General features: G+C 38.6%; 1 protein-coding gene across 4 annotated transcripts in view; it reads left to right on the forward strand.

Moving 5' to 3' along the window:
• Positions 1–27,359, forward strand: part of LRMDA (leucine rich melanocyte differentiation associated) — a 936,738-nt gene that overhangs the window by 2,379 nt on the left and 907,000 nt on the right. For all 4 annotated transcript variants that reach the window (XM_042856147.2, XM_065551697.1, XM_065551696.1 and 1 more), the window contains one exon: positions 4,627–4,727. In XM_042856147.2, coding sequence (XP_042712081.1) covers positions 4,627–4,727 — 101 coding nt within the window. Of the gene's footprint in view, positions 1–4,626; positions 4,728–27,359 lie in introns of those variants that run through there.

A 27,359-nucleotide genomic window follows, 5' to 3' on the forward strand; every position in this document is an offset into this window, starting at 1 on the left:
AATTGGCTAACTTTGCAGCCGTTGTAAGAAACTGCTTCTGTGGTCATTGTGGTGTGCTGTGGCATGGAATGGATGATTCTTCCTTCCCTAGAGACTGATCATATCCCTTCTAAACTAAATATTTTCTTAATTTGAATGTGTTCTGAGTTGTCTGAAGTTTGTTTCAAAACATGACTCTCTTTCTGACATATGAATATTAGCTACAAAGTATTTTTAATATCTGATTCTCTCTTCACAATACTCAATTAACGGGAGAACACGTGAGCTTCTAGCAGTATGGAGGATAATGCTCAACTGACTAGTAATACTCTCCAAATGTATATTTCTGTGGCAGTGAGAGTGCATCAGTCTTAGTATATAACATCTGTACATTTTATGAAAAATCCTATTTGGAAACATTCTTCATGGAATTAATGACACTGTATTGAGTGTAACCACACTGCTCACAATGCAATGTCATTGTAAAATGGTCACAATAAAGGTAACTTGCGTTATGCTCTCCAGTACAGAAACTATGTGAGGAAAGTGAAGCTAGTGAAAGTGACAATGTCAATTTAAAATGTGTGTTTAAAAAACCCCAAATTCTTCCCTAACTTATCAATAACTATAATGGTGTGAAACATTCACAATAAAACCTGAAATATCACACAACCCACCTTATTTGGGGTTTTATTATAAACTTTCTAAACTTGGTCCAGGTTGGTTACCCCATATAGGGCACCAAACAGCTGTCAGATAGCAACAACTTTTGGTTACTACCAACCCTGATTTGGATTTGAACTAGAAAACTAGATATGGAAGGTTCTAGACCCAATTACTGATCCTTGGCATTTTCCAATCCCCTCAACCTTGTGAGTTTATAGGATATCTGGGGAGCAGTTTTATTGACCATAAAAAGAAGTCTTGTATCCAAAAGAGCAAAGGACTGAGACTTGGTCATTATGGTGCTCCACTCTACCTAGGTATTGCAGTGGGCTGGACAGCCACCATTCATTTCAGTATCTATGAGCAATGGGAATGTTGAGGGACCAGTACTTGAAGGCTGATCCTTGCTATGAAGGAAGTGGGGCAGGGGAGGGGGGATATGGCAGGGACAATAGCTTGTATTGATTCCTGGTAAATTGCTTTGAGCTGGAAGTAAAAACAATTTTGAAGAAATCTTATTAATACATTACTGGCATTACCATAGCACCTGGGAGTTCTAATGATGGATGAGGATCCTATTATCAAGGTGTTGCCTTTCTCCATAAGAAGCTTAATCTATAGTAGTACTACTGTAATCTGGATTCTTATAGTGAATGTCAATACTGCCTTTCGAGTGGTTTGAAAAGTCTTTTCAGGAAGCATTCTTCCCCTGATGTTGAGTCCTACTGCAATGTGTGGCACTCAGGTTGGGCAGACACTGATACCCAACTAAAATTAAGTTGGGGAGGGGGGTCGGGGGGGAGAAGGGAAATTCCTCATTGAAAAAGTAAGTTTTAAATTTAAAAAAAAAAAATGAATGCAAGACGCTGCTTTCACTATGAATTCACTTTTCTGTCTCGGGTATGGAATTTCACCCTTGCCCTGAGAAGCTGGTGGAAATGTAAGAAATTTCACCTGCAATCAGATTTGTGAATAACTTCTTATAAAGCAAAAATTGAAAGTTTTCTGCAGGTCTGTGGGGTTCCATGCGGAGCAGATAAAGCACACGACCACTGTGGTTGCAGGCTGAATCCGAATTCTGTTTATTGCAAGCTTTCTTTTATAGTTTTTCTCTACGTTACATAACACAATTAGGCTATAATAACGCATCTACGGATTGGACAAGAAGGAGAATCATGTGTTTATCACATGTATAGCCCCACACCGATTGGTTCAACCGTTCCTTACATAAGGCCATGATTTGTTTACCTCATCTTATATAATCCTAGACCACCAGGGGGTCTTACATAAGGCCATGATCATCTTATATAATTCCTAGACCACCAGGGGGTCTTACATAAGGCCATGATCATCTTATATAATCCTAGACCACCAGGGGGCCTTACATAAGGCCATGATTTATTACCTGGCAAGTGTCCCATCGTGACTCTTACCTCCTCATGGAACTTTTCATTAGGTTGGTGTAGGGATGATACATCCCCACACAGGTCTGTGAACCAAAGTTTCATGGAGATAATACCTTATAAAGGTGCTGAGAGGCTTTAATTAACGTTCTTAAATCCTTGGTAAAACACTGTGTTAATAGTATAATACTTTGCATTAGCATAATTTGAGCAGAATGTGTTGTCTTTACCCAAGCTGGATTTGACTAGGATACCGAAGTTTAAGATCCCTTCTGTTTTAGAAAGAATGCCAGCTGATCCTGAAGGAAGTACAAGTGCTCAGGAGTTCATCATTCTTGAGGTACCTTGCTCCCCCCCCCTGCAAAAAATGACAGGAAGAGGAAGGGCAGAGTCTAAATGACATGTATTCCCATTAATTTTAGGAACCCATCTGGTTACCAATACAGAGGCTAAAGAATATGGAAATGTCACCACGCTTTGGGAGCATGCACTCGGCCTGGTCAGAGAGAGGTCAAGAGTCGAATCTTCAGATGGGTTGAGCAAATTAGGCCTTTAGTGATTTGACTGAGGCCACACAGTGAATTGATGCTAGAGCTGGGATTAAAATAGATATCTTCTGACTCCCAGTCTTTTACTGTGTCCCCTAGACTTGAGACCACCAAATTCCCCTTTTATTTCTACTACTGAAATTATCCTTCACTTGCTGTCCCGATCTCTTTTGTGATCTTGGGGGCAAAATCGTAGTGTACATTTCACCTCAGAGGTGGCTGCGTTTCAGTGGTGGATTGACTGAATCATCTATTTATTAAAATAGATACATGCATATGCACAGACATCTAGTAAAGTGCTTTATGGTCCTTTGGGATGAAAGGCATACAAGTAAGACATATGCATGTAAGATGATATTTATTGTGGGTTTTTTTTTTTTGTTTTTTTTTTTTAAAAGAGGGCTTCCAATATTTCCAAGTTAATAGGATGTCAGCTATCCAAAGAAATCCCTTTTCTTCTTCCTCCTTGTAGTTCTAAAAGGCAAGTCTGTGTCTTGGTACTAGAATTTATTGCAAGAGCCATGATGAAAGATGTCATGAAGAAGAGGGAAGAAATTGCTAGGCTGAACTTTGAGGTCTCTATTGTTCAGCTCATGTATTCAAAGTAAAAAATTACTTCACTGTAGTCAGCTATCTTTCTCAGTTGAAGTTACTGAATAAGAATGAATTAAAGGGGATGCAATATTGTTTTCTCAGATTGCAGGCATTTTAAGACTGGATGAAACACAGGGATGATTTGTAAAGGTGAAGAATACATTGGCAAGTTGTCCCATAGGGTTGATTATATTTCAGAGAACATGAAATATTATCAAAACAGAACATGAATTACTTTTGTTGTTAATTTGTTCCTTATCTGGAATTTTAATGGTTGGGCATTTTGTAGACCAAGTGTAAAGGGGACTCTAACTTAGCATTTCAATTGGTTAGAATTAAATATTGTGAGACCCAACTAAGCAGCAAGTTGTCATAAAAGGCAGGATTCCTGCAGTGCAAAACTTACAAATGTCAGCTTTTATTTTTTTCATAATTCTATTGATTTTTAGTAGCTAGTCAGGATTGCCATTTCCTCAGTGTAAGTGGCTTACTGGAGAGATGATCCAGCCTAGATCTAGAATTCATTACAGCTACTGTCTGGCATTCCTGCTCTTTGTTTTAGGTCTCATTCCTTCCAAGACTCCCCACTAAGACTTCAACCACAATTTTTGGAGTGTAGCAGGATATATAAACATTGCCATCCTACCGTGTGGGGATATTGTGGAGGTATCATTGGCCACTTCATCCTGGCTCAGAGACAAATCCTAGTAGCCTACGTACTTTGCTACCAACAGTTTCCCTAAAAAATATTATAAACAAGGGCACGGTATTGTCTGAGCACAGGACTGTGAACCAGGAACTTCTGAGGGGTTAGCTTAGTTTTGGAGCTGATTTGCTATGATGTTAGCTTCGTTACTGGTAATTGGCAATTTACTTGGCCTTTCTGATGTTTCACGGTTATACAAATGGGGATAATATCTGCCTCAGGGATGTTGTGAGGACTGACTGACCGTACAGTGCTTTGAAATTCTGGGCTAAATTTTCAGAAGTAACAATGATTTTGGTTCATCACATTTTGGGAGCCTGACCTCAGATGCATCAAAGGGTTTAGAAAGTGTTGAGCCTTCTGAAAATCAGGTCTATCTAAGGTGCCTCAAATTGGGCACCCAAAAATCCTTATTCACTTTTGACCAGTATTAATGGGAAATATTATATTCTAAATTAAATTACTAACATGTCAGCAAACATAGATTTCCCCAAGGTAGGAAATCCCAACCCAATTTACATTCGGCTATGAATTAATGATTGTTAAGCTGATCATAGCGGGAGAAAAATGAGACTCTGGGTGGAGTCCATAGCATTGAAGCTGATGTAGCTTGGAAGGTAGTAGTGACTGTTGTTGTTTTATTTGCCATGTCATTAGATCAATGAGAAGAAGCAGTATGAGAAACTATAAATTGTTCATTTATTAAATAGTTCCTCTTTTTAATTTGCAGGTGTCCTTCATTAGTCAAGATTGCAAAGAAATTCCAGAATTTCTAGGAAGAAAATACGGAGGTATTGCAAAAAGGCTAGACCTCAGTTTCAACTTGTTAAGGTATGTGACAATGTTTGGTTTCTCAAGTGCAGTATGAGCAGAATTATACTGTGCTGCCAAAAGTGAAATATTTTCCACCTTTTCATATTTTCAGTTGCTATATGCATGTCCTTTCTATTGGATAAGGATAAAAAAAGTATATCAAATTGTCTTAATTGTTATCAAATTATATTGCTATTTTAAAATAGTGGTACTGTTTTTATAGACATTTATCTTCTATTTAACACATTTGGTATGCATGGAGGAATAATGAACAGGTAAGTCTATCGAAAGCTTTTAGCATCAATCCAAATAATACACAATGCAAAGTTTGCATTGTTTTTATTTGCTCTTTGCTGGAAAACAAGCAAAACAACATTTTTCTGTGGGGAGAAAAAATGGAGAATGAGTCCAACAGTGCTTCACCAATAGCAAAGTTACAAGTAAGTGTGCTCTCCTTTACCCCATCTTCCTTGCATGTTTACAGTTGTGATCTTCAAAGTTCTGGGATATTATCTTCCCAGATGGTGTGTTAAAATGAATTAATACAATCTAGGCATAAATTTTTTTTTTTAACTCTTAAAACAAAACTCTTCTTATGAAGAAGGCCTCTAAAATTTAATTCAACATAAAGAATTCCATAGGATTGTGCAAAAAACCTATTGAAAAGAGACATTTTTCTTTAACCTGCATTGAATTTTACAGCAGTTTTGAATAGAACCGATTGACTTCATCCTTAAGTTTTACTGGGCTGTTGTATAAGGGTTACACTTTCCAAATTTGGAATTCCACAGTTTACTTTGGCATAAGCAGGTTTTTTTCTCCAAATGTGGTAATGGTCTTATTTTCATGGGCTTCAATTGGAGCAGACCCTAAGCCTACTTCTAAAAATTTTCAGTTGAAAGCAAGACTGTAGAATCTTGTTCTTCTAATAAGTGTTAGCTACTGTTTGTAATTTATTATAGATGATATCCTGTTTCACTGTAAACTCTGAAGGACTGATTATGATCTCAGATACGCAAGAGATAGAGGAGCAAAGTAGGCATTGAAGAACAGTCTGTGCATTGCAAATACTAATGACTCTTATCTAACATTCTACTTACTTTCACTGAGAAGGATGTCCTCTAAACCAAAACAAACTGTGAACATGAAACACAAATTTGTTAATGGGATTGTACAGAAACTGCTGTTGCTTCTCAAAACACTTCTAGTGTTCCTCATGTATGCGTGTTTAATGCTTAAACAACAGGATTACTCTTCTGTTCTTGGATTTACCGAAGTAATGGACCTGGGCAAAGACTTTGTTCTTTGTGTTTTGTAGATTTTTGAAGAGTAATTCCTTTCAAACATTTCAGTTTATTCCTGACATATTTAAGCAGCACTCATTTGTAATATAATCTTAAAGAAGATTTTAACAGGCACAAAGTGCACTGAAGTTGCCAATGCATTGGGGGGGGGGACCCCCTCGCAATACTCTTGAATAGTATCCTCGCTAGGAGGGAAATCCTCTTAGGGAAGAGGGAGAAAATAGATAGTGGACCTCAAATGGACTATGAGGTAAGTACGTTACCCTAAAATCTACCCATTTATCTCCTTGCTCACCTTCGATCTAGGATAGTGACACTTTGTGATACCATTCAAAAGGCTTAATCCTGCAGTGGATGGAATGAAACTGTAATCGCTAAAACTGTGAGGACAGTTGGCTGCTTGCAATGGTGGAAATTAAGGCTTACGTTGAGAAGGAAAATGGCTTCTCCTAGTCACTTTTGGCATTTAGTTTATTTTAACAAGAGAAGCAAAAGAATAAGGTCCCCTTGTTTATTGCTGTTTGAGCCACGATAGAAATACATATTCACATACAATCAACACTTGCGGTGTGATGTGTCAAGTATTACTGTACTCTGAAAACCTAGTGTATCATTGGTTATAGCATAAGACCGAAAACAAGTTTGTGAAAGTTCATAGCCTTAAGTGATGTGCGTTTGGTGGGGATATCATGGGCTTTGGCTGAAGTAGTTTTCAACAGTGAAATCTTTTTCTTTCTTAAACAAATTTCATTTGCTTGAACTGACAGTGCTGTAGTATAATGAGGAATTTTCTGATTTAATAATAGTGATTTTATTAGAAAATGTAAAAAGCCTGATTTGGTCTCCTTAAAAGCCATTTTTGGGGAAATGAGGAAGGAATGCTAAGATACAGAAAGTTTCTTTATTGAGATTTAGCTTGATGGGAGAAAATCAGTCAGTCCACAGAAGACTGGAATGGTATTGCATCCTGTCAAGGGGTCATAATGAAGATCAGGGGAGTTTTGTGTTCTGCTGGCAGTTTAATTTTATTTCTGTCTTGTAATTTATGGCAGGGTGCTTTCATTTGGGATAATCCTCCTTTCTTTTGTATTCAAATCTAAATAACAGTTCTTGAACTTTGCATTTTGACCATTGAGAGATTATTGTATCAGAAAAGGAAACATCCCATATCTCATATAGAAATGGCTGATATAACCGGAATGGTGGTTACCATCTGCTAGACAGTTAACTACTTGAATGCTTGCAAATTTATAGATTTTTTTTTTTTTAGCATTTGGTGTGCATTAAAGATTATAGGATGGGGAGAAAACAAGAAAGAGATCTGATAGAAGAAAGCTGTTAATTCAGTTTATATTGCGAATGAAACAAATGGTAGTATGTGATTGTTTAGGGCCCAGTCCTATTTTTATTGATGTCCATGGAAGCAAGGCAAGGTGTAGCTTGCTAAGGGATCATCCTCACACAGTAGACAAGATGCCTTAAGAGTTACATGGCCAAAAAGGGTGATAAAAGATGTCTCTCAATCTAGCAATAAAAGTAAGACAACTTAATTGATGCATTACAATAGGAAGCTTTGTTTTTTAAAACTAAATTACTTGCAATCACATCTTATTTAACATCACTATGATAAAACTAGTCAGTGAAAAATAGCATTAAGAGAAAAATATCTATTAAACATAATGATGCTTGCAGCTATTTTCTGCTTTATCCTCTGAGAGGATTATACACTGCTGTTTGACCAGGTGACATTCGATTGCCAGAAGCAATGGTGCAGATTCCAGACTTGTGATTTCTGGCATTGGATTCTCCTCCAGTCTCTTACATTCATCCAGGAAATATAACTTTTTTGTAGGAAGCTAGATTTCTAATATACTGTGTAGATATTGCAAAATGGCTTCTATTATGGTGAATGTGATGCATTAGATGACTTGTTTCTTAATAGAGAATATTGTGGCTTCTTGAACAGTTTTTTTTATCAGTGAATTGTGTAGGTACTGACTGGCAATATACGGTAAATAACTTCACAGCAGACATGAAGACACCAGGTAGGTGAGTACCTCAGTTAATTATTCTTGAGGCCTTTGACGAAGTAAATACAGCGTCTGTGCTGTCAGTGGAAAGTAGGTGAAAAGCAAGTGGTGTTTGGTGATAGACTGACAAACATGATACATTCAAGGAAGTAGGGAAGGATCAGACAAGCATGCTGGTTTGTAATAAAGAACGGTAACTCGGAAAGTAGCTGTGAACAGAACTTGCCGCTATCATGTCTGTTGTGCACGTCTCTTGGAAATAATTGTTAATGAGATGGAAAATGAAGTTACTTTCCATTCGTTTCTTTGGTTCTTCTCAATTCTGGTTGGGATGACAGTCCCGTTTAGGTCATAACTTAAAAAACAAAAAAAAAATTCAGATCAGTTCAGCTGACTCTAGAATGTTTTTAAGAATGAGATATAACACATTATTAAAGATCCTTCTGGTGCTTGGCTGGAAATAAGCTTTTAACTCTAGGTGGTGTTTCTTTTTGTTGTTATGATATTGGGTTTTTAAATTTCCTATATGTTCATCTGGACTTGAAATTCATAAACTTAGAGTTGGGAATGACAGTTTTTCTTGTTAGATATGTTTACCGCTAGATTGGTGTGGGCATCTTCTGTCATATAACCTGAGTGTGACAGCCATTTTGAATCTCTGTTGGGGTGGAGGTGGGAGTGGTAGAAGGATTCTTCAATTTCTAGCCTTAGAAATGAGCTATTTTCCCCCACAGTAATGTTTAAATACTCCATTTGGCAGCAAAACATGTGTGTTAGTCATGGCTGCTGAATGAGAGCACAATAAACTGTTCAGTCCATAGTTCTCATAATATGTAGAAAGCAAGTGTACTAGTCTTTATTTGAGACAAACAATGTAGGGGGCAACAGCTGAAATGCAAAAGTAATGAGGCATTGTTTTGTTGAAGAGATGACCGCTGGCAAGCTTCACTGAAGTGGGTTTGAAGGAGGGTAGTTAATTGGAGGAGCTGGAAGCCGGAAGTTGCCCCTTGTGTAGGGGTTTTCCTGTAAGGAGATAGTAACTAAGAGCTGAGAATGAGACAAAGTAGCAAATAAGCAGAGAGGAGACAATGAGAAGGAAGATGAGAAGCAGAGAGGATACAGGAAGATGAGATGTAGGATGAAGTGCAGAGACCTGTAGATAGTAACCATCCATCGGGTACGTTTTATCAGCTTGAAGAGAGGGAAAAAAATTGGAAGTTTGATTTACTGTTTCAGCTGAGTCTGTCTGTGCTAGTTTTCTCTTTTCACACTAATGATTAAATGGATTCTGGTGTTTGGGTGACATGATCTGTATGGGTGCCATGTTAAGTTAAATAATATTGCTGATAAGCCAGTCTAATTCTTTGCTCAGTGTTTGAAATTTGTGGATTTCCTCCCTTTTTCCTTTCAGAAATTCCCTCTGGTTTTAATTGCTGAAGAGGAGGGAAGGGTATTTCTCAGCTCTTTGCCAATGAAGGAAGATTAATCCAATAATTGGGCTTATTGAGATATATCTATATCTTCCCCACCTCCCCAAGGTGCAGATTTTCTGCTAGGAGTATGAATAATTTATGCTGCCAATAGCCACTGTTGTGCTGGGTGGGCATGTATGCAAAAATATAGCCCTGAACCCTAGTTCTTACTCTGGAATGCTCCTCCATGACTCTTGTGGCTTTTGGGCCTGTGGAGTGTTGTGTCCGTGGGTTATGGTGGGGAGCAGGAAATTCTTTGCCTCTGTGCTCCTCTTGCCTGCATGTATGTGAAAGTTCAAGATAGAATCTGTCCCCCATTTTAGAGGGCATGTTCTTCTTAGCTCCAAGGAGAGTTTTATATTTATTTCTGCCTTTTTCCATCCTGCCATTGTTGCTGAAATAAGACGCAGAACAGGGAGATGAACAACATAAGTTTAATAATAATAAAAAAAAATCAAGATAAAGCATGACTTGAGACTGATCTTTATAGCGTTTAGAAATGTTTAAGAAAATGCACTATTGTTAATACTTTTTGATGGGTTTATTTATAAGGTAGAGAAATATTTTCACTGTAATTGGGTAACTCTTAATAGTAGCAATTGCATATTTATCAGTGTGAGGGGCTGTTATTAATGTAGCTGTCATGCACAAACACATTTCTTCATTAAATCCATTTAGTATGTGCATTATTCGGTCTAGAATGTCACCAGGACATCAAAGCCCCTTTAGGCATAAGAGCACAGTGCCCTGCTGTGGCTGCAGAAAGGGCTTGATCAATAAATGTAACATGTTAATGCAGAGCAAATAGAATAAAAGATTTCTTTGACAAGACATGAAAAATCACCTTGTGGCAGCTGGCATGGTGATGCCATTTCAGCAGAGACACTAGCAAAGTTGATCTGACAAGTAAAGAGGAGAGATGATGGTTATAAGGTGCTTTTGTTTCAAACTTCTTTCTTGACCTGTCAGGATTTGAAGGAGCCTGAATGGCCCTTTTTTGTCATGTGAAAATTGTAGACTTAGGCAGTTATGAAGCAGTTATCTCTTCTCAAATTGTGAATGCTGCTGTTTAATTGATTCACTTAGCATTTGAAACTGTCATGCATTAATAATTGCTAAATCCTGTAGATACTGCTCCAGTGTGTCATGCTTAAATGTGTAGTTATCAGAAAATTAATATCCTTAATGAACCGGTGCTTTCAAACTAGCATTGCATGAAATCTCTTATGCCCTTTCATTTGCTGAAGGTAGATCAGCCAGTTTTCAGAAAAACTCCTGACACTTTGCGCCCTTATTTTTGATGCCCAACAAATGCCAGCTTTGCTTTGGGTACATAGTGTGCTCAATGACAATAAATATAGTAATTATACTGGAGTTAGTAATTAACATAATTATAGTCAATTACGACAAATACAGTGCAGAGCTAAATAAATGAGAGGGGAGAAATTAGCAAGCTAATTGATTTATCTTACATGCTGCTGCTTTTGCAACTGGCAGTTGCAGATTTTTCTGAAGGAAAAAAGTATTGTTTACAAATACCTGATTTGTGTTTTGAAGTTATTCTGTCTTGCATCTCTTTCCCACTCCTTTCACATGTTTAAGTGAAAAAGATTGAAATTGGAGAAGGGGAAATTGCTGTTTATCTGCATCAGACTGAATATTGAATCTAAAACAAAACATGCGTGCCTTAATTTTTAAAGTTGATGGTTTATAATTTTTCTGAGTATTAAAGGAAAAAAACATGACCTCTGTATCTACACAGAAGAAAATGCAGCTATGCTTATTGCTATGGTAGCAATTGGTGGTGGATTATTTTCGTCCTTTAGGTGTGGCTTGAATTTAGATGTACACTTTTGCTCTGGGTTTGTTACTTTTTGGTTCTCTCTGATCAGTACTGCACAACACAGAGTAGCTAAAGAGAGAACTTGAATCTTTATTCAAACAGTCAAAATGTGCTGGTACAATATGCTCTCATTTATCCGTTCTTCAAATAAAATGTTGTTCAGACAACCATTTGGACCACAACAGACACACAGTATTTCAATTTATTCACATTATAATTGCCTATTTATAGACTGTGTTGGCTGAAATAAGAATAATGGAGATTGGTGGTTAATGTATTCCACTTTCCTCTTTTTCTTTCAAGCAGTTTATTATAAGAGAACGAATGTATTTAAGTATTGAAGATTGTGTATCACTGTTCTGATTTTTCAAATACTTAATAGTAACAGGATTTTTGTTTTAAAATACCTTGTTTAGAAGTTTTAAGCTTAAAACTGTACAGCTCTTTAAAAATTGACTCATATACACTGACCCCACCAAAGAGATTACGTAACACTAGAAAAGTAATCTTAGTTATGCAAAAACTAAGTAGCATCAGAAACATATTGTGCAATCTGTCCAATTTAAATGTGTGAGTTTTCATTTAGAAGTGTGGGCAGTTACTTAAAGTTTATTCTTGTGCAAATATTGCATGATCTCCTGAAGTATTATGTTTTTAAAAAGCATTAAAGTGCTGTCAGTGTCTTGGAATCATTAAATGTACAATAGCAATGTATAGCATGGTCCTTCTTTACATTCAATTCATTGGGAAATCAATTTTCTAAATGAAATATTTAGTCATAACATTTTATTTTGTTTATATACAAGGAGTCATTTACATTTAATAAACATGTGAGACTTTATCTGAGAAACCATTAAGTGTGTAAATTTTAAACAGTATAGATGCAGAAAGTCTCTCTATTAAGAATAATTATGAACTAGTCTTACCCTATTGGATGGGACTAAAGACCAATCTGGTGATGGTTCACACTTGTATGTTAAGGTGAAGAGAGAGCTGTTTAGGATAGAACTTAATATGCACAAACTTGATAAAGTATATGCATCTGTTGGAGAAGTGGAGGGAAAGAACTTCCAGGCTTTTCAATAACTTGTATAATTTTGATCTGCAATATTTATTCCAATATTACTGATAGATCTAGATAGAACATATCATGTGATGTGTCCTCTTTATTTTTGTCTTTTTTTCCCCCTTCCTCTTTCTGATAAGCAGCATTTCACGAGGGAGTAGATGTGATCTGGATAATGTATAAGGGAAGTCTCATCTTTTAAGTTGGACCATATAGTAAAAATAATTAAATAAAAATAAGATTACTTTCTTAATATTTGGTAGCTTTAGAAGTAATGGCCAGTTAAATACTATGTATGTGTTCTAATATTTGGTAAACTTAAAACTTAACTACGAAAGTTGTCTTTTGGAAAGATTTTTTGCTTGAATATAATAGACTTTGCAAATATCTGCATGTAGCTTATGCGCTTGTGTGTGTCGTCTTCCACCCCCCACCGGCTGTGGATTACTTCTAATTAGTGTACTGTTGAGCCACAAAGCAACAACAAGTAAACTAATTGCACAATACAGTGCAAGTTGTATTTTTATATCTAACTTTAATTTCAGTTGACCACTCCAGGGACATAAATTCTTCCTCCCAGCTCTCAAAATATGCATAATGAATAGGTAAAGAAATAAGACTTAGTCTAAAATATTTGATTTCTATTTGATTAAATGTCACTATATCACATGTATCTTTTGAAATACCAATAGAAGCTCTTCTTGTCCATTGATCCTTGCTTGCCTTTTTATGGCCACACAGTCAGTAACTGGCAACAGACTGTGAAAATGCTGTAGTTTATATATCACCGACCCCACCCCAGTGCTGGCCATTATCCATTGTTTTAGTGTGTGTGTCAGATCAGAAGCAAAGAATTATATTCTGTCCTATATTCTCTCAAGAAGGTTTAACGTTGTGGAAAGAGTCATCTTGAAGCATATCACATTCCAGAGTTGGGGTGAAAACTGCTTTTGGAGATTTTTGGTTGACTGTGGATTTTACAGGTTTTAGTAGAGAATTCTTGGGAGGATTATTAGGGCTTTAGGTTTGTCATAGCAAAAATGTTAACCCCCCCCCCCCCGACATATACACACAGTTCTGACATTTTAAAAACTAAAATAATGAAAGGTAATGGAACCGAACCACGGTCTCCTTAAATTCAATAATAACACTTCATATATGGAGGACTGGATTGTTTTGGGGATATAGAGCTTTCATCTCTAGGTTGTTGGTTCAAATTTGAAGTAATGGTAAAATCATGGTCCCCGTTGAAGTTGAAAGTAAAACTCACATATGACTTCACGGGGGGCCCAGGACTTAACGCTAGAACTGTAACGACCAAAAGCTGTTGAGATGGCTGTTTGATGGCCTTTGTGAAATGACAACAGTTCCTAGTGGACAACTGTCCACCACAAAACTACCACTTCATTTGTCAATAATCAGCAACTGTATTGGTTGGCATTCTCAGAGGTGCCAAGTACTAAATGGGCCATCAAAGACTGAATGACCTCTTTATCTCGATCTAGTCCCCTGAGGTTGTGATCAAAGTATGTTGCTAGAGTGATGTTGGGAAGTTCACAGTGCTGGTACTGGACCTGTTCTTTGGCTAAACGGAGACCACCTCTCTCTAGAGCTCTCTCATGTCTGGCACCTGCCATGAGTGCTAAAACTAATAAACGTCAAACAAAAAACATCAAAACCTACAAGCTTTTTTTTAGGATAGGGTTTATGAAATTCTTTTTTCAAGAATGCTTGAAGAGGAACAGAATCCATGACTCCTTTTAGTGATGTTTACTGTGGAATATTGGTGAATGTGGTGAGATGCACACCGGTTAAACTGATAGTGTATTACCACCTATAGGGAAACATGGGCACTTGTAGTTGTGTGTGTATTTGGTTTGGTTTTGTCATTGTTTTAGGAGTGATGTCAGACTCTAAAGTAGCATCTTGACTGCTCTTGCTTGGTTGGCTGGTGGTTGTGAGGCTAAAGAGGTGTTTTTTTAAAATATCTGGTACAGATCATTAAAATCATTAGTGTAGACAAGATACAAAATTTGGGCCCATTCTAGAATTACATGACCTATGTTTCTAATTTCTTCCCCTTTTGGCCCTCCCAAAAAGCCCCATCACTCTTCCATCACTGCTGTCCTGTAACAAAGGTGAAGAATAGCTGAGGGAGTTGCAATCTAACACTGAACAAGAAACTTCACTAGAAGGAGGAAAACTGCGTTATCCCTAAAGCCTCTCTCTTTCTTTCTCCGCTTCACTGCAGAGCTTCTGCCCATATCCTTCCCCTGCCACATGCTTGCCTAGGTTCCTGCTGCAGATTTAAAGAAATAGTACACACGTTTTCACCACCAGTAGGAGGAGGAAGGAATTCTTTTACCCCCCTCCCCCACTCCCCGCCCAATAGCCCACTGAATGATTTCAATATGAAAACAATTTGTTGGCATTTGGCATATAAACTCCAGTACAGCTTCTGTCGATGTGGTGTTTGTGCTCTTTATCCATGTGGTTTTGTCTGGTTGATAATACTGTTTTTGCAGTCTTGTATATTACATAAGTCATGTTGGGGAATATTCTTTTGTAGATTAAAAATCCCCGCCTAAGGGAAAAAGTATAGGAAAACCTGTATCTTGGACGTGCGAAAGGCCAATGCATTTTTCAGACTAAAAAGGAGTCAGCATGTGCGATGACGTGTATATACCTATCTTTTAGGGTCATAGTTAATGCAGTGTTATAGCTCAGTGCTGAGCTTTCACTGACCAGATGCTGCCAGTCATGTGAAGTTCTGTGCTTTTAAATTAGTTCTCTGACCAAAAAATGAAACAAATCAGAGCTTGAGTTGAGACTCTTAAACTCATTTTATATCTGGGCGGCTGTTATTTCAGAAAGGACTGTCTTTGGCAGAGTTGGAAAATCAACTGTCTACTTATCTAGATATCTCCTTTCCTTTATAATAGTTGTTTTTTCTCCATGTTAACTCTTATACCTGCTGGAGGAAGCGTAACTGACATGCTTTATACAACAGAGCCCAGAAAGCTGCTGCATTTTCAGATTGACAGTTTGGTAGCTGGCATTTGATTTTGTGGTATGCTTAAAAGAGGCAAAAGCAACTTTAAAAGCATAAAAGTTAATCAGAAGTTAAATAATGCAAACTATTGGATATTAGGAAAAAACTATTTTACTAGGAGGATGGGGAAGCATTGGAATGGGTTACCATCCTTAAAGGTTTTTAAGGCCCGGCTTGACAAAGCATGGCTGGGATGATTTAGTTGGGGTTGGTCCTGCTTTGAGCAGGGGATTGGACTAGATGACCTCCTGAGGTCTCTTCCAACCCTAATCTTCTATGATACTATGAACTACACAATGGAGAGGGTCTCATCCAAATCCCATTGAAATCAAATAGACTCCTCCTGACTTCAGTGGGCCCTCTTCTTTCTCTCCCTTCCTCCCCCCTCCCCTCCCCCCAGCCGGTCCCCCTGCACCCGCGCTCCAGCTGTGCTGCAGGTTTTGTTTTGTTTTTTTGGTTTTGTTTTGTTTTGGCTTGGGGCGGCCAATAAGCCAGAACCGGTCCTGGTCACCAGAGCCGTAGGTTTGAGAGTGGGTTAAAATAGTCGTAATGTTAAAACACAATGTAGCTGCTCAGGCCCAGGGTTCCTTAGTATGGGTCAGCACACTCAAGTCCCACCAACCCTGGGCTTACATTGCAGTGTAGACATGCCCACAGTGACTTCCATACTCTGCTAATAGAAGCTGGCATTTGGAAGTGTGACCCTCTTCAGTTAAGAGCCTGTACTTATAGAAAATTTGAGGGATAAGGTGGAGCATTAAACTGGCAATTTGAATAAAGGACAACTTTAATTATACTTGTTCCACGTAATCTAACATTGGACCACAACACGTTTTGACAGAGTGCCTGAATGCAGTTTTGACTGCAGTAACCAATTCATACCACTGTAGAAAGATGGAAAATGGTACCTAGGCCCGACCACCAAAAAGGAAGGCACCATATGTATGACAGACAATTAAGAGGTGATGGATTGGACTTGTGAGAATGGTACCAGAAATATTAGCAAAGACCAAAAGAGGAAAACCAGTAACTCTTGGTTTGGTGTGTTTCTTTTTAATTAAACAGTGATTTGAAAACTGTTGTTTCCTGTGATGGATGGAACATTAGTGGGTGTGGTGTGTTTTTTTTTTTTTTTTTTTTTTTTTTAACAAACAAACACACTAAACAAAACAATCCATGAGAGGGATTTTTAGAAATAGTCAGTGTTGGCTGAACTCTCTGCTCCTATTCAAGTCAATCTGCCAACACTGAGCGCTTTTGAAAATCCTACCCATTTCTAAACCGTGACTAGCAGCATACCCCTTTTATGGGTCAAATTCTGCTATGATGTAGTTACACTGTATAACTGGAGTGGGTTTGTGTAGGATACAAGTGAGTCCTTGTTCTCATCTGCGGCTGTTTCGCTGTAGATTAGAACTTTTATGAATGGCTTATTTTGCATTGAGTGGTGTATTGATTTGTAAAATCAAAAATGAGTTCCAGCAGCATTTTCTGGTGTTATGTATATACTCAACTCTTCTCACAATTTGTCCATATATGTTACTGTATACACCATTATGAAAGTTTAATTTGTACCTGTACAGTAGTTAAATACCTGTACTATGGGAGCAGAGAGATGTGGGATGAATTTAAAGAAATTATGTCAGAAAGAATGTTTCTTTAGATGTTTAAAGATTTCCACTCCCCCTGCCCCCATTAAGTCCAGTCCCTGCAGATATGTCTTTGCCTCCATTTGGCAGATGGAATAGTTTTGAAGGTATATGTTGCACGTTAATGTATACCATACCAAGACATCATCACCTTTAAGGGTAGACATTAATTTTAAAAAATGTGAACAGCGTTTACCACAGAATGTTAGTCTATGATTGGACTTGTTGACAGGGAACTCAATGTATAAATTTAACTGAAAATCTAACTTCTATTATCTGCTTTTAACAAATTTTTAATAATCATTAAGGTCTGTTAATTCAAAGGCTGATTATTGTACATATTTTTTTTCCTGAGATCTGTGCACTTGTGGTGATCATAAGTCAGTGTCTCACAATCTACCAAAGTGTTTTTATGTATTATTTCACTGTGAGTATGGTTTTATGTGACTTCAAAAACAAACTTTTTAAAAAATCATAAGTCCTTGGGAGTATCCAACCACTCTTTTGGAGTAACGAGAATTTTTTGCTGATCATACAGTATTCAATATTGGAAACATCTTTTATAGTGGTGTGTTTTTTTGTTTAAATGGGAGTGAAGGAGTCTCTGCTGTTGGGCCTAAAATTTTTTAAAGCATACAGAATACAAATGGCAGAGTTGTAGTCAAACCATTTTAGACATGAAAGGTCCAAGATTGATTGTCCTGTTCCTCTCCCGGGCCAGATTTAACAGTAGCATTATAATCTCATGTGTTAGGGCCCTGGGTCTTGGAGTCAAAAGATCACATTGGAATATTAACTTAAAAAGAACAAAACAAACAAAAAAAACTTTTTAGTCCTCTTGGTTGTGAGAAAAAGGTTGAAAATATAACTGGGATGTAACTGATGCAGAGAGATCTACCTGCTTCTGTAGATAACTTGGAACAATAACGCTGAGGTGTAAACTGCACCATGCATCTCAATTGGGGGTTGAATCCAAGACCCCTTGCTCTGAGGCAGAGGTGATGTGCATATGGGGGGGGGCACGTGGGGTTGTGTCCTGTCTCCTCTTCCCCCCCCCCCCCCCCCAAGATTTCTGCTAGGGTGGGAGTTGGGCTGAGCATGGCTGAGGTGAATGTGCCTGGGAAAAGCACTGGCACCTAGTGTTCCCGCTGAGCCCTGGTTGGAGGTGTCCGGAACAGGGAAGAGAGACTGGTCTGGCAGCACAGCAGTCCACCAGAGGGGCACATTGCCTGCGCTGTACCCTCAGAGGAGAGGCAATGTAGGAAGTAAGTGGGGGGGGGGAAGGAACTGTGAGGGGCAAAATGGCAAGGTGGTGCCAACTTAGAGCGGGTGTTGGAGATGCAGGGGGAGTGGGAAAGGCCAGACAACAAGCATGGGGCAGTTGTGTGTCCCACACTATCAAGAGTTACTTGTCACCTCTGCTCTGATGGCCCTGCCAGTACTACCCCAGCAGAAGACTGTGCCTGGCTGTAGGAGACTAGTCTGACTCATCCATCCAAGCACAAACACTCCAGCTGCCAGGGTAAGTACTAGGGGCACAGATGCTGTCTCTCTGAAGAGGAGCCCCCTTCTGGGGAAGGTAGGCCCCACCACCCTACATGGTGGGGGCAGGGCCATGCCGTGGGAATGGCGCTATGGGAGTGTGAAAGTACAGGAAAGGGTATATTATGGTGTACCTGGGGTCCTGATTCAACTATGTAGCATTAAATCATAGGAGAAATGTTGCCTAGTGGTTAGAGTATGGTAGGTCATGGGAGCCAAGATTCCTGTGTTCTATTCCTATCTCTGTATCTGACTACATTACCCTGGACAGTGAACTTAACCTTTACCCACCTGCAAAATGGCAACAATGCTTGTCTACCTCTCAGAATAATTATTTGTAAACATGGCAAGGCTGAGTGAAAGGCATTATAGAAGAGCAAATATATAGACCGTGTTTTAACACTTTTCTTTTTCCCCCCAGTGATGCAATTGGAGGCTTAAATTACCGTAATTTGACGGTTCAGAATTCCCAAACCAGTTGTTAGTTTTCTTTTGCCATAGGATTTCAACACTGTTTCTATACCTACATATTATTTTACATTGTAAACAGTTCAGTATCTGTCTCGGACTGTGTGGAGTTCTCATATGCAGAAATTTAGGTGTTTGGACACATGTCCATCTATGTTACTAAGAGCTATTGTAATGTGCTCTGTCAAATATCTGCTTATAGTCTCTTGCTACCAACAGCTTATTTTAGTCACTATTTGAGGGGCCTCATGTCTCTTAAAGTTAGCATTCAATAGAAAATGAAAGTCCAATACTAAAACCCTGTTAGAGTCAATGAAGGTTCTGTCTTAAATCAACCGTAACCAAGCATAGGTGCTGGAACTACGGGTGCGGGAGTTGCTGCAGCATCCCCTGGTTTGAAGTGGTTTCCGTTATATACAGGGTGTCAAGTATCGGGGGTAGCCGTGTTAGTCTGTAGCCACAAAAACAACAAGGAGTCCGGTGGCACCCTAAAGACTAACAGATTTATTTGGGCATAAGCTTTTACCCAGGAAAGCTTATGCCCAAATAAATCTGTTAGTCTTTAGGGTGCCACCAGACCCCTTGCTGTCATTATATATAGAGCTTACAGTTTGGTTCAATGTCTCTCAGCACCCTCAGTATAAAAATTGTTCCAGCACCTCTGCAACCAAGGTGTGGGGTTTGTGTGTGGGTTTTTGTTGTTGTTGTTGTGGGTTAAAAGGTTCTTGCTTTGTCCTACCGATTGGTGCCCAGTTGATGCAACACATGTGGGTATAGAGCTTCAAACCACAGACTTTTTTTCTGATCTGTGTGAAACTCTGTACCTAGGCAAATGGATAAACTCGTCTGAATTTTCTTGGTGTAGAAATTGTAACTCAAATGTTAATGTTGTTGTTTAAATGTACGAAAGTGTATTTTGTATGAAACTGCAGGCACTGCTACACTTCTATCAGAGCATAGTAATACTTTCCTTGAAAAGCTTTGTGGCTAGTGAAAGAGTTAAGCGAAGCAGCCGGAAACCATTTTCAGCTTTTACTTTGCAGATACAACCTTTTAAGCATACCTACATTTACCTGCAATGGCAATCGTTTTGCATTTTAATGACAAATCAAGTACGCTAACTTGCATTTGAAACGAAAGTGCCTTAAATGTCTCTGGCTGTCAGAATGAGATGTTAGGAGCTTGATGAAAAGAGAACAAAGAAGACAAAGTATGAAGCCTAGATACAGTGCAAAATGAAATAAAACCTTGTATGGCCTGTCAGGGGTGTCAGTTGATATTCCTATCTAAAGCACATTATAGTATTACTTTGCAGCTCATAGCTTACTCATCTGTCTTTTTTAATTCATCACATTCTAGCCCACATCTTTTAAGTCCCATGTGTCAACAATGGAAGAAATCTGTTAATTGACAAATGAGTGTCACAAATGTGAATTGGTGCCTTTACATCAGAGGCAGGTAGTCTCTGTTGTTTTTTGTCGGCTCTATTATTGGCATAAGCCAGTGTAAGACATCTGTCTTTGCCAGAATGAGAGATGACAGCCAAAGAAGGGCTGTCATTGTTTTAGTGCATGTTCATTCTGCTGAGATACTGTATAAAGATAAAGTGTCAGTTAAAAGAATATGAAAAACTATGTGGAGGAAGTCCTTAAATTACTCGGGAAGGGGATTCGGGAATTGGTGCCAGAATTGAAATCTGAACATTTCAGTTTGCATCTATCACATCTGAGTAAAAATAATATTTTCTGAGTAACTGGATCAGTTTATAAGGCATTTAGGAAAATGTTATGTTGTGTTGGCATAATTAGCCTTAGAAAGTATATTTTTCTTCCATTTTATAAAGCTATGGTTTGCTTATTACATGTTTATTATTCAGACAAGTATAGAATTGTCTCAGTAAAAATATGCTGTGTAGCATCCTTGGTGTTGATTTGCATCTGTTTTGAAATATTGAAATTGCTCCTCTCCAATTTCTTTTTCTGTTTTCAGATGAGTAAGGTGAAATAAAATATATAGCCAACTGTGGGTTATTCCATTAATAGAAAGAAAATTTATTAATAAATATGAGTACCTGGAGGATTGTATAATACATTAAGGTTACCCCAAATCACTAAACCTCTTTGTTGTAATAAAGGGCTTTGAGAATGCCAAAGAGGATGTAGTCTAATTTATAATTATGGGTTATCCTTGACTGTTTGATCTCCCAAAGTTAGATATAGATGACTGTGACGTTCCCCTCTGGTGTTATCTGGACCAGTGATCTGCTAGGTCACTCCAATCCTTGACTCTGAGAGCCACCCTGCTCTGCTGTGAGAACCGCCATTTCTGGGCTGTTCATGCACAGCCTCTGGCATGTAAGCTGCTTGCAACCGAATGATACTAGCCAATATCTCTGGTCCCAGATACAACCCTAGGACCTCCGTCTTGCAGTGTCCAGTTATGCCTGCTTGATGCTGCAAGCTTATGAGGTTTGTCAGTTTAACAAAGAAATGTATATGTACCAGGCTTGTTATCCCAAGGGGAGTCTCTGACACGCTTCAAACCAAATGCACTGCTTCAGGTAGAATAAACAAACAAATGTATTAACTATAAAGATTTTTTTTTAACTGATTATAAGTCAAAACATAAGTAAGATTTGGTCAAATGAAATAAAAGCAAAAAGCATTCTAAGCTGATCTTAACACTTTCAGTGTCTTTACAAACTTAGATGCTTCTCACCGCAGGCTGGCTGGTTACTCTTCAGCCAAGCTCTCCCCTTTGATCAGTGCTTCAGTCACTTGGTGTGGTGTCTGTAGATGTAGGTGGGAGAGAGAGAGCATGGCAAATGTCTCTCCCTTTTATCATGTCCTTTCTTCCCTCTTGGCTTTATCTCGACCCCTTTAGAGTCAGGTGGGCATTACCTCATTGCAGTTCCAAACTGACCAAGGGAAGGGGGGTGACTCCCTCAAGAGTCCAACAGATTCTTTTGCGGCTGCCTAGGCCAGTGCCCTTTGTTCTATGAGGCTGGACTGGGTTTGTCCCATCCACGCCCTAATGAGTTGTGAATTGCCCCTCTACTTCTGGAGAGTTGTTTTTTTCTGGGCTTGCTTTAAGCCATGAGGATACATTTTCAGCCTCATAACTATATACATGAAATTATAACCTAAAATATCACTATAACAACAATGCTCAGTACATCATGAGCCTTCCGAAGATACCCGACATGACAAACTTTGCATTGCATACCACACAATCATTTTACAAGGATGAACATAGAAGTGTAGGGTGTTCCTTCGAGGTACAGAGTGTCACAATGACCATATTATAATTTATAAGCATTCATCCTCCAGATCAGAATGATGACCCTGAAATGAACAACTGGGACAATACACTGCTTTCTGTAATTTAATACATTTATTAGACAGCCAAACAACACTACACACTCTGAAATCTAGCACGGAAGAGAGAAATAATACAAAACGGCCAGCTCTTGCATTACTCATGCCATCTTGGTAAAGATACTCGAGAGTCAGTGAGTGGTAATTATCCTGGCATCTCACACGGTACTTATGCCAGTAATGTATTTTGCTAACAACCACTTTCTTATGCGTATTCATAATGGTTTCCTTATCTGAACTTTCACCCCGCACTTCTGCAAGAGTCGCCACTTCTTATAAGTTAATTATCCATTTTCCTCGCAATCACTTACATAAATTAGTTGCGATGACATTACTGCAGTCAATGCTTGAGAGTTTTGATTACAATAGTCCTTTCAACTAAAATACCTGTAACCTGTTTGTGTTTTATTGCTTTATACTGGTGATATTACTTGCTATACTTGTTTACTACTACACTTTCTCTTGTAAATGTGTAGTAGTAAATCACAGGCAAGTGACCTTTTGTTAAACTCCAACCTAGACCTTGATTAGTTATGCTAAGCAAACTACCTTGCAGGTCCTAGGCCTGTGGAGTCTCTACTTTCAGTAGAGCGCCAGTCAATACTTACATGTATATGTATATGGCTACAAAGGAGAGGGAGAAAATGAGTTCCGAGTCATTAGGATGGGGGGGTCGGGGGGAAACAAATAAAGGAGCAATGTGTGGAATAAGAGTGATACTTGCAGAGACCCTTTGTGCTTCAGTCCAAGAATCATAACGCACTTCAACATCCTTATTACTAACCATACAGGTATGGTGTTTACACACTAGGTTAATTCTTTGAAATGTGGCTATTACTATTACTTGCAGACTGTGCCTGATCCTTCAGTGGGACTGTACACAGGCATTGGAACAGCACTAGCAGATCCCAAGGAAGGACTGTGGCCTTGATCTGTAAATAAATTTTGCAATGTTGCTGGCGTTAAGCTGAGCTGTAAAACTTGCACTGTATATGGTAATTCAGAAATATCTTGTATAGTTGAACCCATGGAAACATATGTTTAGTCAACTTCAATTTAAAGACAATAAAAAGATTAAATTAAAAGTAAATGGAAGTTTTGAAATAAAACTATTAATATGATCCTCGAATATAGGTCTTGGTTTTGGCTTTTATTTGGTAGTATGAATTGAATTATGGTTAATTTCTTTTGGCTGCGTGGCTTTTTTACACTGGCTTACAGCAAAATAGCTAAGCAGTAGAATAAAAATCTAATTGACACATTAAAATATTTATTTTTTCCTTTTTCTATTGCTAACTTTGAGCACAATAGTTGTTTGTCTCTGATAAATATGTTTTGCTTCTGAGGCATCAACCACTGATTGCAATACATCAGCTAGTAAAAACTGATTGCAATGTTGGTTTTAATTCTTGAGCCGGGTGGCAAAGTTAACCAATGCGAGTGAGTGCTAGCAAATACCCATAAAGTTAGTGTCCTAGGATCAAAAAAGATCAAAGAATGAATAGCCTCTAGCTTAACTTTTTTTACCTTTTTAGCTACAACTATGGCAGCTTGTAAATAAACTCCCTCCGCCTCTCCCCCCGCTAAATAGCATTTAGTAAAGTAGACTAAGGAAGAAGCTTTGCTTTTTTTTCTTAAAAGCAAAGAAAAAACCTTTGTGAAGGAGCTACTGTCGTCTTGCCAGGCATCATTTTATAAGGCCAGATTTAGTAACAAATAAGGGTGAGCTAGAGAGGAAGCTACCATGAATTGTATGTGTCTAAATTGAGTAAACGTGTATTCATATTTCTGTAAGCTGCCACTTTCTCCCCATTCCATTCCCATTGCTCATCATCCCAACTTGAGTCAACTAAATGTTAGATGGCAAGCAATTTTGGCAGGAACCCTGTACTTGTTTGTATTCTGTGAAGTGCCTACCACACCTATAGGTGCAGTAATAAATTATACTTCCCGCTAGTTGAGTCCATTTCCTTGTCAGGTGTCAATATGCTTTATGGAAGTAAACAAGTGTAACCTCCATTACAGATGGCAAAGCTGAAGTATGGAGATGCAAAAACCTTGATGGGAATCAGCAATAAGTGTCCAGTGTAATTTAGCAGCGAGTGGAGACAGAGAAGCCATTTCCATGCAGTTTCAGAAACTGTGGTGAAAACTTGCTCCGTCGATGCTTCTGAAATGGTGCTAAATGTGGTTTGTCTTTGTCTGCTGTTTCGAGCTAAGCCATGCTCCGCACCGGTTTTCAACTGGTGTTTGGCAATGGATCTTCCATTTAGAGTAGACAAACCCTAAGTGAATTGCCCTAGGTATGACAGCGATGGTAAAGCTAAGAATAGCATCGGGATGAAATCCTGGCCATATTGAAGTCTGTGGCAAAATGCCTGTTGACTTAAATTGGGCCAGGATTTCACCCCAGGTCTCCTGATTCCTAGTTTGGTGCCCCATGTGTAGTAATGAAAATGAAATTGTGGGGTAGTCATCTTTGTTTTAGAGAATTTAAAGAGAGATCAATCTATATGGTGTAAGCAACACACAAACCCTTAATGAAATATCTATATAAGAATATCTATATATCCACAGGCAGGAAATAGTTATTTGGGGCCTGTCCTGCTTGGTACAGTGCCTAATGTGAAGTACTAAGGAGCCTCAAATATGATTGACTGACTCAGTGGGAGTTGAGCCCTCAATACCTTGCAAGATTAGAGCCTGGGAGAATCATCTAGAATTATGATGAAGTACACATTTGAACTGTTGCTAGAATAGAAGGGGTGTATGTCTTTCATGGAGGTGGAGTATAGTGTGGTGGGGTGTGGGTTTTTTTTTGTTTTGTTAGCCACTTGACATTCCATTTGTTCTAAAATAGCAAGTAATGGAACTGCATACGAAAGAACTTCTCTATGTATGCGCATGCACACACACACTCTTGATTTTGCACTGCCAGCTGTCATATAGAATCCAAAACAGACAAAAATTTATTGGGTAGTATTTAGAAACATGTCGGTGGTAATGACTGGAGCTCTGATTTCAATTATCACCCACTAAATTTAGGCTAAAGTAATGCATTTGTAGACCTGTTGAATGAGCTTGACATCATGTTTCAAAAATTTGAAACTGCACTGTTTTTTAATATTATATGCTGACCCCTGCTTTCCTTTTTTCCACACATCTGGCACATGGCAGTGAATCTCCCATGTGAACAGTAAAAACTTTAGCTTTCTCTAGGTTTTAGATTCATTTTTTAAAATGAACATCAGGAGAATGATACAGTTTAAAGTTGTAGTATAAACTTTTGCTTAATGAAGTCCTACTTTAAGAGCCAGAATTCATTGTTCTCTTTCCCCCCCCCCCCTTCTTTTGTAACTAGTGTGAAAGTAGTACTGGAAATTATGGTTAATTTTCAAATGTGCCTTAGTGATTTAGAAGCCCAAGTCCTATTGACTGACTTTCAATGTGATTTAAGCTCCCAAGTCACTTTGGAACTCTTGAAAATTTGACCATAAAAGATTATCTATAGTTATTACCCTTCTGTGGTGGGAAAGAAGTTTTTTGTTTTGAATTTAGTGTTTATTTAAAAAAAAAAAATTTTTTTTTAACCAACTTGGTCTGAGGGCTTGGAAGGGCGTGTGTCATGATTTGTGATGTAGTTGCACTAGTACTTAGGTTATGAGCCATTATTAACACATTCCAAAAAACAATAGCATTTATTTAATAGTCAAAACTTTGATTTCTGGAACTGAGAGATTGAGAGGTAAAAATTTGAAAACTGATTGCTTCATTTTAGTAGCACATAATAGCATCTGCCAGTCATAGAATTTCTCTCCCAGTTTGTTTTTGTTTTTATTTATTTTTTGCACTCATGTATATCATCCAAATTCTGTCTTTAATTACTGGGCTAATAATGTTGGGAGAAGATAGGATGTGTTAGTAACATTTTGAGTAGTAATGAATAAGTTTTGATCTGTTTATATCATATGGGTATGCAAATCACCATTCCTTCTTTTAAACTTAAAACAAGTTACTCTATTTTGTATTTTACTAACTGTCCTAATTCTTGTTTTTTGTAAAAATACAGACCATCACTCAAAGAAGGTATGTGTATTCCACACATGGGTGTGCATGCGTGCCATGTGTCTGAAACTAGAAACGTTTCCAAGCAGTGTCCGTTGACTCTCACGTGCATGGTGTGTCCCCTCATGCTCCTGGCCGAAGGTGTAAGGGGCAGTGCAAGTTGATGCCACTCCAGTTCCCTCTTACTGCCACGTGGCCTGAGTCGGAACGCCTATTCCTTTTTGCTCTAAGCCCGCTAAGCGTTAGTTATTCCTTGCTTTGTACTTCGTTGGTAGATTATAGAGTAGTGTAGTGTATCAGATCTCTTCCCTGGTCAGAGGGATTGCACCCCTTACCACCCAGGGACTATGCCCAGGATCCTGGGCTTCAAAAACTGTTTCCTGCCCTCACTCCTCCTGCTTCTCTGTGAGTGATGAGCATCGATGGTGTCTCTACTGCCTAGGTGAGGCGAATATCTCAGCAAGGTGCGCTATCTGTAAATCCTTCTCTCTCAGAACCAGAGAGGTCCATGAACTCTGCCTCTGCATGTATCTCATGGAGGAAGCAATACGGCCTTGAGCACACTTGGATCCAGCACACAAGACCCTATTATACAGTGGCCACCGGCCACCCTGAGTTCCCCTCTGATCACCACTCATAGTGTGGAAATTCTGGCACCGAAGTCCAAAGACAAGCCCCATCATGAGAGCAAGAAGCACTGTCATGGGCACAAGAGCAGGTCCCCGCAGAGGATGGCTCATAAGTACAGAATTCCCTCCTGGAGCTGCCTCTGGTTGGGTAAG

Source organism: Chrysemys picta, chromosome 7 (genome assembly GCF_011386835.1).
Source record: "Chrysemys picta bellii isolate R12L10 chromosome 7, ASM1138683v2, whole genome shotgun sequence".
Taxonomy (NCBI): domain Eukaryota; kingdom Metazoa; phylum Chordata; order Testudines; family Emydidae; genus Chrysemys; species Chrysemys picta.